Source organism: Equus przewalskii, chromosome 24 (genome assembly GCF_037783145.1).
Source record: "Equus przewalskii isolate Varuska chromosome 24, EquPr2, whole genome shotgun sequence".
Taxonomy (NCBI): Eukaryota; Metazoa; Chordata; class Mammalia; order Perissodactyla; family Equidae; genus Equus; species Equus przewalskii.
In genome coordinates, this window is record NC_091854.1 from 19,503,624 (window position 1) to 19,518,426 (window position 14,803).

The 14,803-nt window shown below is 36.2% G+C and overlaps 1 protein-coding gene across 6 annotated transcripts; it reads right to left on the reverse strand.

Moving 5' to 3' along the window:
- Window positions 1-522: 522 nt before the first annotated feature.
- On the reverse strand, window positions 523-14,448 carry IFI44 (interferon induced protein 44). Of its 6 annotated transcripts, XM_070592812.1 has the most exons (10): window positions 14,283-14,404; window positions 13,907-14,039; window positions 13,573-13,699; window positions 9,833-9,869; window positions 8,903-9,098; window positions 8,596-8,745; window positions 4,076-4,247; window positions 3,180-3,280; window positions 1,439-1,685; window positions 523-836 (listed from the first exon to the last, which is right to left on the reverse strand). In XM_070592812.1, the coding sequence occupies exons 2-9, from the start codon at window positions 14,027-14,029 to the stop codon at window positions 1,488-1,490; spliced, it is 1,104 nt and encodes a 367-aa protein (XP_070448913.1). In that variant the 5' UTR covers window positions 14,030-14,039; window positions 14,283-14,404; the 3' UTR covers window positions 523-836; window positions 1,439-1,487. The 6 variants fall into 6 exon arrangements, with proteins under 6 accessions (XP_070448913.1, XP_008520682.1, XP_070448912.1 ...); XM_008522460.2 differs by having other exon boundaries at window positions 13,573-14,039; window positions 14,283-14,415; XM_070592811.1 differs by having other exon boundaries at window positions 523-1,685; window positions 14,283-14,414.
- Window positions 14,449-14,803: the final 355 nt, after the last annotated feature.

Below are 14,803 nucleotides of genomic sequence, written 5' to 3' on the forward strand. Positions count from 1 at the left end.
GAACCAGAGGAGTGTGTGCGTGTTTGTGTATGTGTGTGTGTGTGTGTGTGAGAGAGAGAGAGATAATAGTTTTTGAGCAGCTTTTGAATCCCTAGGTTCAACCATATCCGAAGCCAATTTAACTCAATCCCAGCCTTTTCTGTGATTTGATTACTTGATCCAATACTATAGTCCTCTTTTTCATTCATGTAGTTCAGGTGGAGTTTTGTCACTTTCTATCTAAAATAGTCATAACTGAGAGACTAATCAAACTATAGCCCCTTTCACTTTCAGTCCTGAAGAATTCATTAATATTAACTGCCACAGCCTGGAAGAGGGGTTAGAATATGAAACAAAAAAATGGCTTAAGGTTAAAGAATACGACATTAACTGGGAACCCAAAGAGAATAAAATCGAGTACTTCAGAAGTAAAATAAAAATGCAAAACTAAGATGAAGGAGAAAAAGATGAGAAGATGCTGGCAATTCACATTAAAATAAACTTTTTCCAAAATCACACATACACACTCAAGTTAGACTCAAGTATTATGAAAAGAAATTTTAATTTTTTACAGAAACAAAACATAAGTCCGAAAGAAATTATGACTGTTTTTTCACAATAGGTGACTTCAAATCCTGCTGCTCCTAGTTATTTATAGGTATTACAATTTTGTATGTGCATCTTCACTGCAGACATAAATAAAATATCCCCCTTCAGTTTCAGCTACTTCTCTTTTTCCTGTTTCCTTATTTCTCAATTTCACTCTTCTATGATGAGATAAAAATTAATAATATGCAAAGGGTTCACATATTTATTATCTTCTTTTGCGCACTTGATAATTCCTTTCTCAGGAATCTCTGAGAAAAGATAAACAAAATATTCTTAATGGATTATTTAGGGATAAGCAACCAGAGGGAAGATGAACATTGGGCTACAGAGGTCTGAGCCAGCCCTGACTTTGGGAGTGCATGTATCACGAGGAACAGAAGAAATGGAGAAACCAAGAGAGCAGAATCAGGAAAGCAAAACTGGTAGTATGAGAGCTTCCCACACTGCATTAAGAGGGAGCCTGAGGAGGGATAGCTGTCAAAACAGTCAAATCAAAAAAGGTAAAAGCATGAGGTCCCAAGGAAGGGCAAATAATCAAAGATCACATCTGATCAGGAAAAATGCTGATCCAATCCAGTTCTAGATCCCAAGCAAAGAAGCACATTTTGAGGGAAGGGAGCAAGGATACGCTTGCGATGTTCAGACAGTGGGAATGGCAGAAGTGGATCATTTCAAAAACTTCATTTTAAAACAAGTCAAGAGGGAAGAGAAGTAGTACAGATGCCCTAGAATCTACCATAGGGGTAAGGAATCAGGAAATGTCAAGGGAAAAAATGCATCCAGCCATTGGCTTAAAGGGCAGGACTATTCACACGGCAACAACTTACAGAGACAGAGAACTGCCACGTACCCAATAGATTCAAGCGGGAAGTAGCCACGGAGCTGATGCCTTCAAGTTTCTACACCGCCAAAAGCATCTCCCTTGTTTCTTCAAGAGGCAAATCCTCCAGGAAGTCATCTGCTGCCCACAGCATATGTCTCAGTGCAAAGAGGATCAGCTTGTCCTTTAGAGGGTCCAGCTCCCACTCAGAAGTATAATTACTAACCAGCAAAATGTCAGAAAGAGGAAATCCAAGTGCTTTGTGAACGGCCTCCAGCTGCAATACAGAAATTAAAACTCAGAAATCTCGAGAGTTAAAAATACTATTTTATGCCAATATAAACTATGAAAGCAGTAACAAAAAAGTAGGAGCTTGCCAATACTTTTCTTGTTGGGAAAAATGGAGATAGAGATCTGGCCCAATTAAGTACTTTCTTAAAGAACCTCACAAATCAAGCTCTAATATCACTGCTAATTTTCATTTAGAATACATGTAATAGATTCAACATGAATTAGAAATAAAAGGTAACTAATAGTTCTATATAAACTACTTTGAAATCAAAGCATTTTTAATACCATTACACCAAAGTCCATAATCTCCTTCAGTTTCCTTTTAAAAGTTATTCTCAGGATAAGTCGATTTTACTAGACTAGTTTAACGTTGATGTTTAATTCTAGCTTAGACTAGTTTATCTGAGAAGCTAGACTTCCTGGGTTCCAAATAGGGCTCTGTCCCCTCTTAGCACTGTCAATAAACATTGGCAAATGCTTTACTCCGTGTGTTTTCGTTTTATCGTCTATAAAATGTGGTGATGACTGTACCCATCCCATAGAGTTGTTATAAGCATTGAATAAGAAAAGCTATCTCATATTTAGTGCTCAACAAATATCAGCTATCATCACATCCTTCCAACTGATGATCCCACCTCTGGGTTCTTTTTGACTGCAATCTATTCTGCATACATGTGGCAGATTAATTTTTGTGAAGCTTAACTTTGGTCATATCACTACTCTTTCAAAAAATTGCTATGATTCCCCATAATGCATCTTATTAAGTCTCCTCATGCCAAGGTAACCTTCTCACTTCATCTCCCCCCGCAAGGATTCAGCCCTCCACTAAACTGAACAGCTCCATGCTTCCCATACACACTGCCCTCTCCTGCGTTGATGTATTGACTGATGCTGTCCCCACGGCCTGAATTTTTCCCCCTTTTTGTTTCTTCACTTTCTGAAATACTCTGGCTCCTTGAGAGCCATTTCCTAGTGCCATCTCAGTAATGAAATTTTCCCCTATTGCCTTTAACACAATATTTTCCTCCTCTAAACTTTCAAAGCATTTTATTTTCAGTCTTTTCATGATATTTATCATATTCAATCATATCATATTACTTTTTCAACTTTTTCTTATCCCACTCCCCCATCCCCTCACCTCCACCTATAAAATTGTAAGCTTTCCAGTGCAGGGGAATTGTTTTAATTATCTGTGTATCTGATTAGAGGTTATCACACTGGCTCGATCGTTAAAGGTAATCAATAAATATTTCTTGAACTTAATTGAATTGAATTGTAATGAATGGAATTATCTGTATCGGTGTAAAGATAAATATATATTTAATTTTTAAAACTTGGGAAGTGAGTCTGAATTATCCAAGCAATTGTTTCAATTCTTCTTAAATTCAGTAAGTGTCTCTTTTTATTTTTATGCACAGTAATATCATGTGATTATAGTGGCATGCCCCAGAAAATGTTTACAAAGGGCGTCATTCTTTACCTGGGACTTCACAGGCGGACATCTGTATATGTCTATAAGGTCATCTTTTGTAATCAGATCCATGCTATCCACATGAGTGAGCAAAACCAAATGTACCAAACCTATGGCAAACAGATATATATTGCTTTTATTATTATAGACAGCATCAGCATTTTTTAGTTAATCAGCTATCAGTTATGCAATAGGCTATCTACGAAAAAATTTCAGAGATGTGGGAAGGTCCCCCAGCCCCCACAAAATGTTCCCCTGGACTACCCATTAATATCTAGAATTCTAACATAGAAAATTCCCTTCATTGCCTTCCATGGTAAAAATGAGGCTTCAAGTGAAACCACTTCTTGGAAAAGGTAACTAAAACTTATGCTACAATATTGTTGATTGATTTCATATCTTATACAAACAGTTGTGGTTTTGTGGAGACTAGAGAAAAGATCAAAGGGTTCTAGTAAACAAGATGGAGCAGAAGGGGACTCAAAGAGATAGGATGTGTCAAAGCATCACAAATAAACTGCTCCTATGTCACAATATTGGCGAGACCTCCCTGCACACCACCCTTGAGAGATTTTCAATTTCAATCAGCAGGTAAGTCAACCACTCCCTGCCTCTAACTTAATCAAAGTTGTGATAAACTAGCTCTTGGCCAAACAGAGCGGATAATAAAGCCAAGAAAAGCCAGCATGGGACACCCTAATTTCCTAATCTTGTTTACCTTCTCCAAAGCCTTTAGTCACTTGCACAAAGTCATACAGCTAGTGAGTACTTGATTTGATTGAACCGTGCTGATGGACCAAAGAAGATTCACATACGTAATTTCTTAAATTCTTCATCCTGTCCAAAACCATTCTACAATATGGTCTAATCAATTTCCCATAGTAGTAAAGTGAAAGGAGACTCACCACACTCTATCAGCTTCCTTCGAACTCTTCTGATCTTTGCCACCATCTCATCAGAGAGGTATTCAATACAGTTGACATTGAACACAAATGCTGCACAATGAATTCTGTCTTTCAGCAATGGGGAGTCAACATAGTTATCATGACCTGGTGTGATTGGTTTCATGGGGTTAAACTGTAAGGTAAACAAAAAGAAACATATTAATTCAGTGAATATTTATCAGTACATACTATGTACTGGGCACCATGATAGTGAATGACACAGTGAACAAAAGAGACAAGTCGCTAATATTATGAGGCTAACAATCTGGTAGAGAACAAAGTCATTACGCAGAAGCCAGCAGTCCTTTCACCTAGTCAGGTAAAGCTTCCGCAAGAAGAGAACATGCAATCTGAGAGCTAAAATATAGAGAGAGTTAGTCTGATAAAGGCGATAAAGATACGGCAGAAAGAACTCTAGATAGAAGAAGCAACATGGGCAAAGGTAGAGGTGAGAGCACTCAGACAGAAATCTGGTATCATCAGGCAGAACACAAAGAGAAAAAGTGGTTCAAAATGAGATGCTGTTACTCTTGAACTAGCAATCCCTCTGCTGGGCGTTTGTCCCACAGATACACTCGCGAAAACATGAAATGATATTTGTACAAAGCCAGTAACTTCAGGACTATTTGTAGTGGCAAAATTCTGATAGCTCAATAACATATAGTATTCTTTCACTGCTCCAAGAAAGGCAGAACCACAAATCTATAAGTATTTTCTTATATATTAAAAAAAGGAAGAAAACCATACATTTTTATATGGTTACTTATAGAAAGAGAGGAGAAATGTGTTTGAAGGGACACAGAGAGAAGATGAATTCTTTGAATACACCCTTTTTTGTAGATTTGGCTTTAGAACTATATAAATTATAAATATAAAACAAGATTAAATTTAAAAAGGAATTCCTAAATTAAATTAAACAAGTGAACTTTCACATCCAGTTGAGGTCATAACTATGCAGAGAAAAATCATTTCTGATTGACTTTAAAACACAGTAATTTGTATACTCTTACTGCTTGAGACACCCTAAAGACCATATAAAAAATCTGCTAAAATTTTTGAATCGTTTATAATTTTGATTGTGATTATTGATATTAAATATGATTATGATTAGATAGTTCACAGTAGCATTCAAGCTTTTATTCTGAAATTACAGTGAATATTATGTGAAATAAAACAAATGAGTTGTTACACGATATTCTGTCATCTCTTGAAAACACAGATTCTCTATTTGGGAGAAAGCAGACACAGATGCAAGACAGAAGAGACTAAGCAAAAACTGTCTAGGCTTGAATTTGAATGAGGAGTTTCTGAATGAATTTACAACATATTTTACCATAAAAACATATCTTTTTTAGCTCTGTCCACTGAAAAGGGCAAAAACCAATGAGCAACCAAGTAGCAATGAACAATGCTATGAACCCAAACCAAGACTTCTTAGAGAAATAACTGATTCAAAATCTGGGGCTGCAAACATACAAGACGTGGCTTGGATATCTAGTCATACCAGAAATCAAAGAATATAGGAGATGTTTAGATTCATGTCAAAAGGATTCAAGATCCAAATTGCAGAGGTTCCCTCTGGTCAAAGATGTTACATTTGACAATGGCATGGAGAAAAATTACAACAGATTGAAACACATCAACTATGTTCAATTCATGAGTTCATAATGATAATGAAATAATCACTAGTCATTACTGGCAGATACAAAGAAACCAAGTTATTATTTCAAAAATTCATAAAAAAGGAAAAAAAATCAAGCATACATCCTGTTTTTCATATATCAACTGTACCACTAAGTAATCAAATGTGCATAAGGGGAAGTTTCTCTTTCATATGTGAAATGAAGGAATGATAGAGATAGAATATCACTATTTTCACACTCTAATAAATAAATGGGTGCAGTATTGAACATTAATGAACACTAATATTAAAAAAGCAAGAAAATTCAAAATTGTGTGCCTCCTCATGGAAGAACAGAGTGCCATCTATGAAGCAGAAGCTGAGTCTGAACATGCCTCTAGAGTCAACGATCGATTTTTCAGGATACATGGAAAACTACATCAACAGATGCAAACAACAAAGATCAGACTATGGGGAAGTCTACAGAACAAACAACCAGATTTCTTAAAAACAAATTGCAAGGAGAAATGCCAAAAGAGATAGAGGCAGAATGTACAGGTTAAGAGAGACTAAATAGGGCTGGCCTGGTTGCCTAGTGGTTAGATTCTACGTGCTCCACTTCAGTGACCTGGGTTTGCAGGTTCAGATCCCAGGCCTGGACCTACACCACTCATCAGCCATGCTGTAGCAACAACCCACATACAAAATAGAGGAAGATTGGCACAGATGGTAGCTCAGGGCTAATCTTCCCCAAGCAAAAAAAAAGGCCAAATAAATTTACTTGAACTATTTTTCAAACAAACTGCTGAAAAAAGATGTTTCTAACCTGCTTATAAGACAATTAGAAAGTTGAATATTGAGTGACATTTGATAAATTAAGGGACAATTATTAATTTTAGATGAGGTAACAGTATGGCTGTGTTTATTAAAAGATACATATGTCCCTATGTATATAAATGTTTAGTCATTTATGGATGAGATGTTATGACTTAAATTTGTTCCCAAATAATACAGGAGAGGAGAAAGCCGATATATATAGATGAAACAAAACTGGCTATGAGTCAAAAATTTTGAAGCTGAGTAAATGAAAATTCATTAAATTATTTTGTCTACTTTTGTACAAGTTTAAAATTCTCTATAATAAAGGGTTTTTTTTAAAAAAAAAAAAAAGTATATTTAAAAATAAAGCTATGGCCAGCCTAGTGGCATAGTGGTTAAGTTTGCACACTCTGCTTCAGCAGCCTGGGGTTCACAGGTTCGGATCCAGGGCACAGACCTGGCACTGCTCATTGAGCCATGCTGTGGCAGCATCCCACGTAAAGTGGTGGGAGATTGACACAGATGTTAGCTCAGCAACAATCTTCCTCAAGCAAAAAAAAGAATATTGGTAACAGATCTTAGCTCAGGGTCAATATCCCTCACAAAAAAAAGAAAAAAGAAATAAAATAAACTTAACTAATTCTACAAATAACTCTATACTGAGGAATGAAAGAAACTTGCCTGAATAGAAAAAAAATGTTGTGTTTCTGGATAGGAACACTAGATGTGTAAAGATGTAAATCAACTCTAAATACAAAATTTTAAGGTAATTTCAATCAAAGCATCAACAAATCAAACACAAACAAACAAATCAAGCACAAACAAACTCACTTGGAAAAGTAAATGTGTGAAAATGGTCAACAAAAAAAAAAAACAAATGTGAGAAATGAATAATGAATATGACTTGTCCAGAGAGTTATCAAGACATAATTAATTGCTATGGTAATTAAAACAATTGAACAATATGGTAATGAAAGCAATATCATAAAGGTATTGATCAATACATCAATAGAACAAACTAGAAGATACAAAAAACATTCCCTATATTTGGTAAGGAGCAGTTTCAAAAGAAATTCAGTGAAAGATGTTGGCGTATTTGACTATTCATTTAAAATAAGGTAAGCTAATGATTAATTCAAGATCTAAATTGTTTACAAAAAAGAATAGAAAGTCAAAAAAAGGATAGACTAAAGTGGCTCTTCTTTTTAATCTCCCCCTTCCTCTTGCCTGGAACACTGACAGTGCTCAGCGTGAACATCTTGAGAGCGTGGAGACAAAAGCCACATGTCTTAGTCAGCTTGGACTGCTATACTGAATTACCATATTGAGTGGCTTTCACAATAAGCATTTATCACTCAGAGTTCTGGAGGCTAGGAAGTCCCAGATCAAGCGCTGAGAGATTTGGTGACTGGTGAGGGACCTCTTCCTGATATGTAGACAGCCATGTTCTTTCTATGTCCTCATATGGCTGAAAAAGCGATCACCTCCTTGTGCTTTTCTCACAAGGCCGCTAATCCCATTCACGAGGGCTTCACTCTCCTGACCTCATCACCTCCCAAAGGCCCCACCTCCTATGCCATCACATTGGGGATTAGGGCTTCAATATATGAATTTTGGAGGGACACAAACATTTAATCTTTATCATCCCATGCTGAGGATCTCAGAACAGAACAACAGGAGGACCCTTGAAATTAATAACCTCAGAGAGCTACCACATTGGCCCAAAGCTATTTACTTTCATGCTTCCTGTTACATAAGAAAAACTGTCTATTTGAATAAGTTGATAGTTTGTTTCACATAGCCAAAGGCAATTGAGTGTGTTTTAACATTCAGAGTTGTTATGACGCCAATGATGTAAGAGTCCTTCAGGTGTTTTAACTCTTTGGAAAATAAAATATCAGAAAGGAACAAAGAATTTTAAACAAGTATAGTTTAAGAAAATAAATACTGAATCGCTGAACTAGAGCCTGATGTCGATAGTGGGCGGAAATAAACATTTTAATTATCTGTTATAACTTTTCAATGGTTAACCAAATCATACCTGGTATCTGTCAGAAACATGGCCTTTTAAGATCTGGGGTACGTCATCCATGCAAAGCCCTTCTTCTCCCTCACCCAGCCCCAGGGAATCACAGAGAATAAATGGCAAGGAGTTGCCATCCTTCTCATCCTTAATGGAATACGTCCTGTACTACAGAGGAGAAAAAAGTAAGTTTAAGAGTTTATTTTTTTGAAAACTGTAAATTGAGATGAAGTCTATATATAATGAAGTTTACCAGCAAAAGACTTTTCAAATCTAATTAACTCGAACAAAGAAGCGAAGGCTGAGTTACCTAGAACAGACTCACCTTCTGAGATATCCCGGTTGTATCAGAGCCCACCAAAGCCTGGTGCACTACACGGCCTTGGAAAACAGACTTCACTGAGTTGACAAAGCTAGACTTCCCAGCTCCAATCGGACCCAACAAAAGAATTCGTATTTGGTGAACCAGGTCTCCATACGGCTTATAAGTTCTCATGGAAGACCATAAACTCTCCCTGAGCCTGTTTAGACGAGACAATTTTAACAGTTGACTGAGATTATGTCACAAGACTTTATCATAAATTTTCCTATAATTCATTTTCTTTTCTTATCTATCATTATTTATTTTTGATTAGTAGTTTACCTTCTTGTACAAAAGATGTGAAACCATCCTACCTCAAATCCTATTGTAAAAGAAGGAAAAGTAAAAATAACACTTTTAACTAAAGCCAATCAGACACAAAACCTTTCAGATTTAAGTAACCAGATCATATAAACCTAGGAATAAATATCAACTATGCTAAACATGAAGACGAATTATCAGTAATAGACTTCAAAAACCACAGCAAACGTGTGACTTTTGAAGTTTATGGAAGTAGACCATTTCTAACATGTTCTTGAAACTCAAGATAGGTATTTTCCACCTGCCAACCATCCCTTCCACAGCAATTTCCTAAAGTAGTTAAAGCTGTCAATGCAAGAATTCTAAGCAAAAATGTAGACAGGCAGCCAAAGAATTATTTTCCTTCAAGTATATAAAATATTAGAAATGTCTTCACCCTTCTCAGTATTCTTTTTGTTTTAACATTACCATTACCAAATTGTTTTATGATTATAGGTATAGTTATACTTTCTTCCTCATGATCCACAAGTTATCTGTTATAATTTGTGCTACCAATTTTATTGAACAGAATTTGTAATCGAATAAGTCTAAGATAATGAACAGAACAATAGAACTTTAAAAACATTGACTTACTCAGTGACCTCTTCCATCTTCCTTTTGTTCAATATATCTAGGAAAATAATCAAATAATAATGAAGATTGCAAGTTGTTGAATGGCTGACTGAATGAATGTCAATGAACTCACTAGGGAAAAATACCAAAATAGTCTTTCCAGGAGAACAGTGCAGTATAATGAAAACCAAGTGGCAAAAATTGTGACAAATCTCCTTAGCATCATCTCATTTGAAGAGTCAAGAGCTAGAGGCAAGGTGGGCACTTCAAGACTATAGTGTCGGCAGACTTTTTCTCACCCAATAACTCAGAAGTCGTGCATGGCTCACTCCAATACGGGAGATGAGGGCTGGGGACTTTTCTGAATCAGAGAAGCAAGGCATAGAGGCATGGACAGGCCATGGAAAGACTGGGAATACTCTAAGATTATTTTCCCTCCACAGCCCAATAGGTCAAAAAGGGATAATATGCAGAGACACACAAACGAAAAATCCATAGGCACCAGATTTTCTCCAAAATCTGCTACCAAGAAATGGGGCTCCTGGAACTTTCAGTCCAATTGATTTTCTTCTTGGCTCCAGATGAGAATGTAGGACTCGTACCCAGCCAATCAGAGCACAGTGAGTGATCCAGGGGTGGGCTGAGAACTTCATTTGAACCAATGAAATTCAGGCTCAGAATTCTTTTGTTTCTTGGGAAGAAATACTCTTTTATGGTGAATTTAAAACTGAAAGGATTCGGTGCAGTGATGCTGGCAGTTAGCTAAACTAAAAAAGAAGAATATTGTGTGGAACATTTACAAAGATGACTCAATGCATGGTTACAAAGAAAACTTCTTTAAATTACCAAAAGTAGAAATAGTGAAGGCTGCAGTCAATTACTACTGTATAATAAAACTAGAAAAGAACAAGTGTAAACAAAGAAAAATGCAACCTTTGGGGATTTTGTGAAGCACTCTCTTAAAGGACTTTAATACACAAAAGGAAATTAAAAAATCACAATTGTAAATACAGAGAAAATAACAACAATATAAACACTCTATAGCAACCTTGTGATAAAAGTATATTTCACTAATAACAGGAAAGAAAGCTTTGAAAATAGAAAATAGGAACAGAAAACAATAAAGGAACAAACTTAGAAACGTAAGAAGGAATTAACAAAAATACAAAGACAAATCTTATAAATTGGAAAAAAGTATAAATTAATATAGTAGCTGATTGGTTTAAAATGTAAAATAGATAAATTACCAGCTAGTCTAATCAAAGAAAACCAAATTCTCAAAATGTCATACCACAGCTCACATACCAGAATGGTTACATATTGTAAAACCAGTAATAAAAAGTTTTGGGAAAGATTTAGAGTGATGGAAACTCTCATTCACTGCTTGTGGTAGTACAATTGGTATGTGATTATGTTGGAAAACTTTGTCAGCATCCACTGAAGTTGAACATACACATACTAGATGACCCAGAAATTTCATACTCATATTCTTTGAAAAATATGTATATGCATGAACCAAAAGACATGTACAAGAATGTTTATAGCAGTATTATTTGTAATAGCCCCAAACTGGAAAACCCAAATGTCCACCAACAGTGACTTGATTTTTTTTAAAAAAGCATGATAGAGTCATTACAATGGAATACTATATGAAAATGAAAGGGAATAAATAACTGCTACTTATAATAATGTGGATGAATCACTGGGGAGGTAAGATTTACAACTGCTGTCCTGTGATGCAGTCACTCACTTCACCAGGTAAAACTTTCAGGGAAAGAAAGAAAAGTGACCCAGCCTAATTTCCTTATAAATATGCTAATACTCTTACCTCCTGCTAAATAGACTAATGATGTTTGCTGCAAGGAAAGTATTTATCTCTTGAACGTCCCTATTAGGATGTTCCTGGCTAAGAATTACTTACAATAAATAAATCCAGATTTTATGGATTTATGAGGCACATCTTCCTGGGAAATGTCATGTAAGCTGATTGTCTTAGTTTGCTCAGGCTGCCATACAAAATATCATGGACTGGGGGGCTTAAACAACAGAAATTTATTTCTCACAGTTCTGGAGACTAAGAAGTCCAAGATCAAGGTGCTGGCAAGGGAGGTTTCACTCTGAGGCCTCTTCTCTTGGCTTGTAGGTAGCCGCCATCTTGCTGTGTGCTCACATGACCTCTTTTTGTGTGTTTGTGGGGAGAAAGAAAGACCTCTCTTGGGTCCCTTCTTATATGGACACTGAATCCTGTTGAATTAAGGCCTCACTCTTATGACCTTGTTTACCTAAATTAGTTCTTTAGAGGCCTCATCTCCAAGGAAGGACACATGGGGGGTTAGGACTTCAACATAGGAATTTGAGGCAGACACAATTCAGTCCATGGCACTAGCATATAAATGTTCCATAACCTAACCACTCTTCCATATGTCAGGTGGCCCACAAACTTCATTTAAAAACCCATCTGTTGTTCTTAGCCAGAAAGCATATGTCTAATATGAGAAGAAGGGATATAGGAGCCTCACAGAATATCCTAGAACACTTTCTGTCTTCTTTGAGACTTTTGATTGCCTTTATCCTTGAAGTTATTAGTAATACTCGATACTGGGTAAGATGTCTGATTTGTAGAGATCTGATTTTATAATCCAATCTCTTGTATTAGCTCAATCTCTCAAACATAATAGTGAATGAAAGAGGCCAGACACATAAGAGCACATACTTTGGTATGGTTCCACTTACATAAAGTTAAAAAATAGAAAGTAGTAATTAATGTTGATATGAGCCAAAATAAGTGAATCTGGCCTTCAGTTTTTCACAGCAACATCAATGCTGTGGAAACATTACAACATCCCCCCCAAAACAAATGTGATCCAAGAATTGTGTACTCTTATAGTCCTTTAAGTATAAAGACCACAAACAATTAGTTTGCAATATGCAAATACTCAAGGAATATTATTCCCAGAAGCTCTTCTTTTAAATGGATAGATATAAACAAGTGTTTCATAGAAAAAAGTAAATGGCCAATACACATAGACTTCTTAGTTATCAGGAATGTGTAAAAAAAAAAAAGGAGAAATCATCTTTTGACCATCAAATTGGCAAACATTCTAAATATTGAGAATATCAAAGATTGGCAAGGATACAGGGAAATAACATTTCTATACCACTCTTGGGGATAGAATTAGACACTGGAAGCTTTTGAAATGTGTCTTTCAAAATGCAAATGTACGCAATCCGCAAACAGCAGTTCCACCGCCAGAAAGTTACTATAAGGAAGTATTTTTGTGCACAATTATAGGTATACAGATATTTCAGGAGCATTGCTTACAACAGCAACATTGGAAACAATTTAAATGCTCTTTAGTAGGAAAATAAGTAAATTAGTTTTAGTCTTTTGATATAAAGGATACAAAGGGAAACTGCATCAGAAAGGACCCCGTACCAATCAAGTGAACGTCAAGCTCTGGTTTCTCTGCAAGAGAGTCTCATAGTCTTCAAGTTTTCTTCTCTCCTTCTCTCTTCTCCTTCCACCCTTCCTTCTCCTCCCCTTCTCCTTTCCCCACACAAACACATTCCAGAAAACTCTGTATATACTACTTTTGACTGTGATTGTGTCTTAGCAAACAGTTGGTGGCCAGGTTCTGTCTGGGCCAACTGGAGAAAAGAACAAGTGTAAGAGACGTTTTTCCTTCAGAGATGAGTCAGCTTTAACCCTCCAAACATGCAAGCGAGAACTCTATAGCATAGACCTGTCTGGTTAAACCTACCTTCACATTGAAAAACTTCACATTCCTCAAAGGAGATACTTTCACATTGAAGTAATCCAAGTTCTTTACTTGTATTTGCACTTATATGCAACTTTCTTCCCGTTAGATCAATGCCAAATTCATATTTCTTTTGCCGGTGCCATCCAGTCCATGTAACAAACAACATAGATGGTACACAGAGTTTCATTTTACATTCCAGAATTTTAGTCTCTTGTAAGGCAAAAAGGGTAATGAAACTTGTCTTTCCTTCCTGGTAACCCTCCTGCATAAATGCCCCAGTAACATGATCTTTACTATAAATCACTGTCACAGTAGGTCCTTGATTACTGCATACCTGGAGCAAATGTTCAAGGGAAAATTTATGGACACTAGCTTTATAGAGAAGGTTAAACTTTCCTCCAAAATGATTTTGCAGAATCTTCTCTTGCATCCATGTCAAACAAGTTGTCACTGCCATACTTCTCAATCTAGTGGAAAATAAAATACATTTTCCATTAAATATTGAAAAACAGATAATATGTACTGTCTCAAAGCTTGTATTTATGCCTCTTATTTCCATTACACACGAAATGAGTAAATAGAGGGTGAATACCTAGCAAGAAAAATCATTAGCTAGTTTTTCTTTCTAAATGATTATTTTTAAAAAAAATTTTTTTAAAGACTGTTGTTTGCTAGTGGCTAGGAAAAGCAGAAAGGAGCAAGTCGTTTACCTGTTTGTAGGATCTGCACAAGGGCTGAAGCTGAGAGCAGCTGCTCTCTCTGGACAGCTAGGCAGGCATCAAAGTAGGAGCAGAAAATTCTTCAGCAACCTCGAGGCTTCAGAGATTCTGAGAAAAGGAAACTGAAACTAAGTGCAGCCCCGCCCACTAGCAGTGTGCCAAATTCCCGGGGACCGTAAACTTATCCGGCTATTTTATTGTTTTTAACTGAAGTGTAGTTGGCATACAAGATTATGTTAGTTTCAGGTGTACATCATAGTGATTTGATATTTATATACATTTATAACCATAGAAAGTTATTACAATATTATGACTATATTCCTTACACTCTGTATTATATCCCAGTGACTTATTTCTTGTATAACTGGAAGTTTGCACCTCTTAATAGCCTTCTCCTATTTCAACAAACTCCCCACCCCGCTGTCCTCTGACAACCACCAGTTTGCGTTCTGTGTCTGAGTCTGTTTCTGTTTGTTCACTTGTTTTGTTTTTTAGATTCCACAATGTTAAAC

Excerpts from the sequence above, each read along its gene's own strand:
- IFI44 (XM_008522459.2), bottom strand. The coding sequence starts at position 14,029 with ATGGCAGTGACAACTTGTTTGACATGGATGCAAGAGAAGATTCTGCAA. Across the intron at positions 8,746-8,902 it reads CAACCGGGATATCTCAGAAG|TACAGGACGTATTCCATTAA; the intron begins GTGAGTCTGTTC and ends TCTCCTCTGTAG. Across the intron at positions 4,248-8,595 it reads ATGTTTCTGACAGATACCAG|TTTAACCCCATGAAACCAAT; the intron begins GTATGATTTGGT and ends TTTACCTTACAG.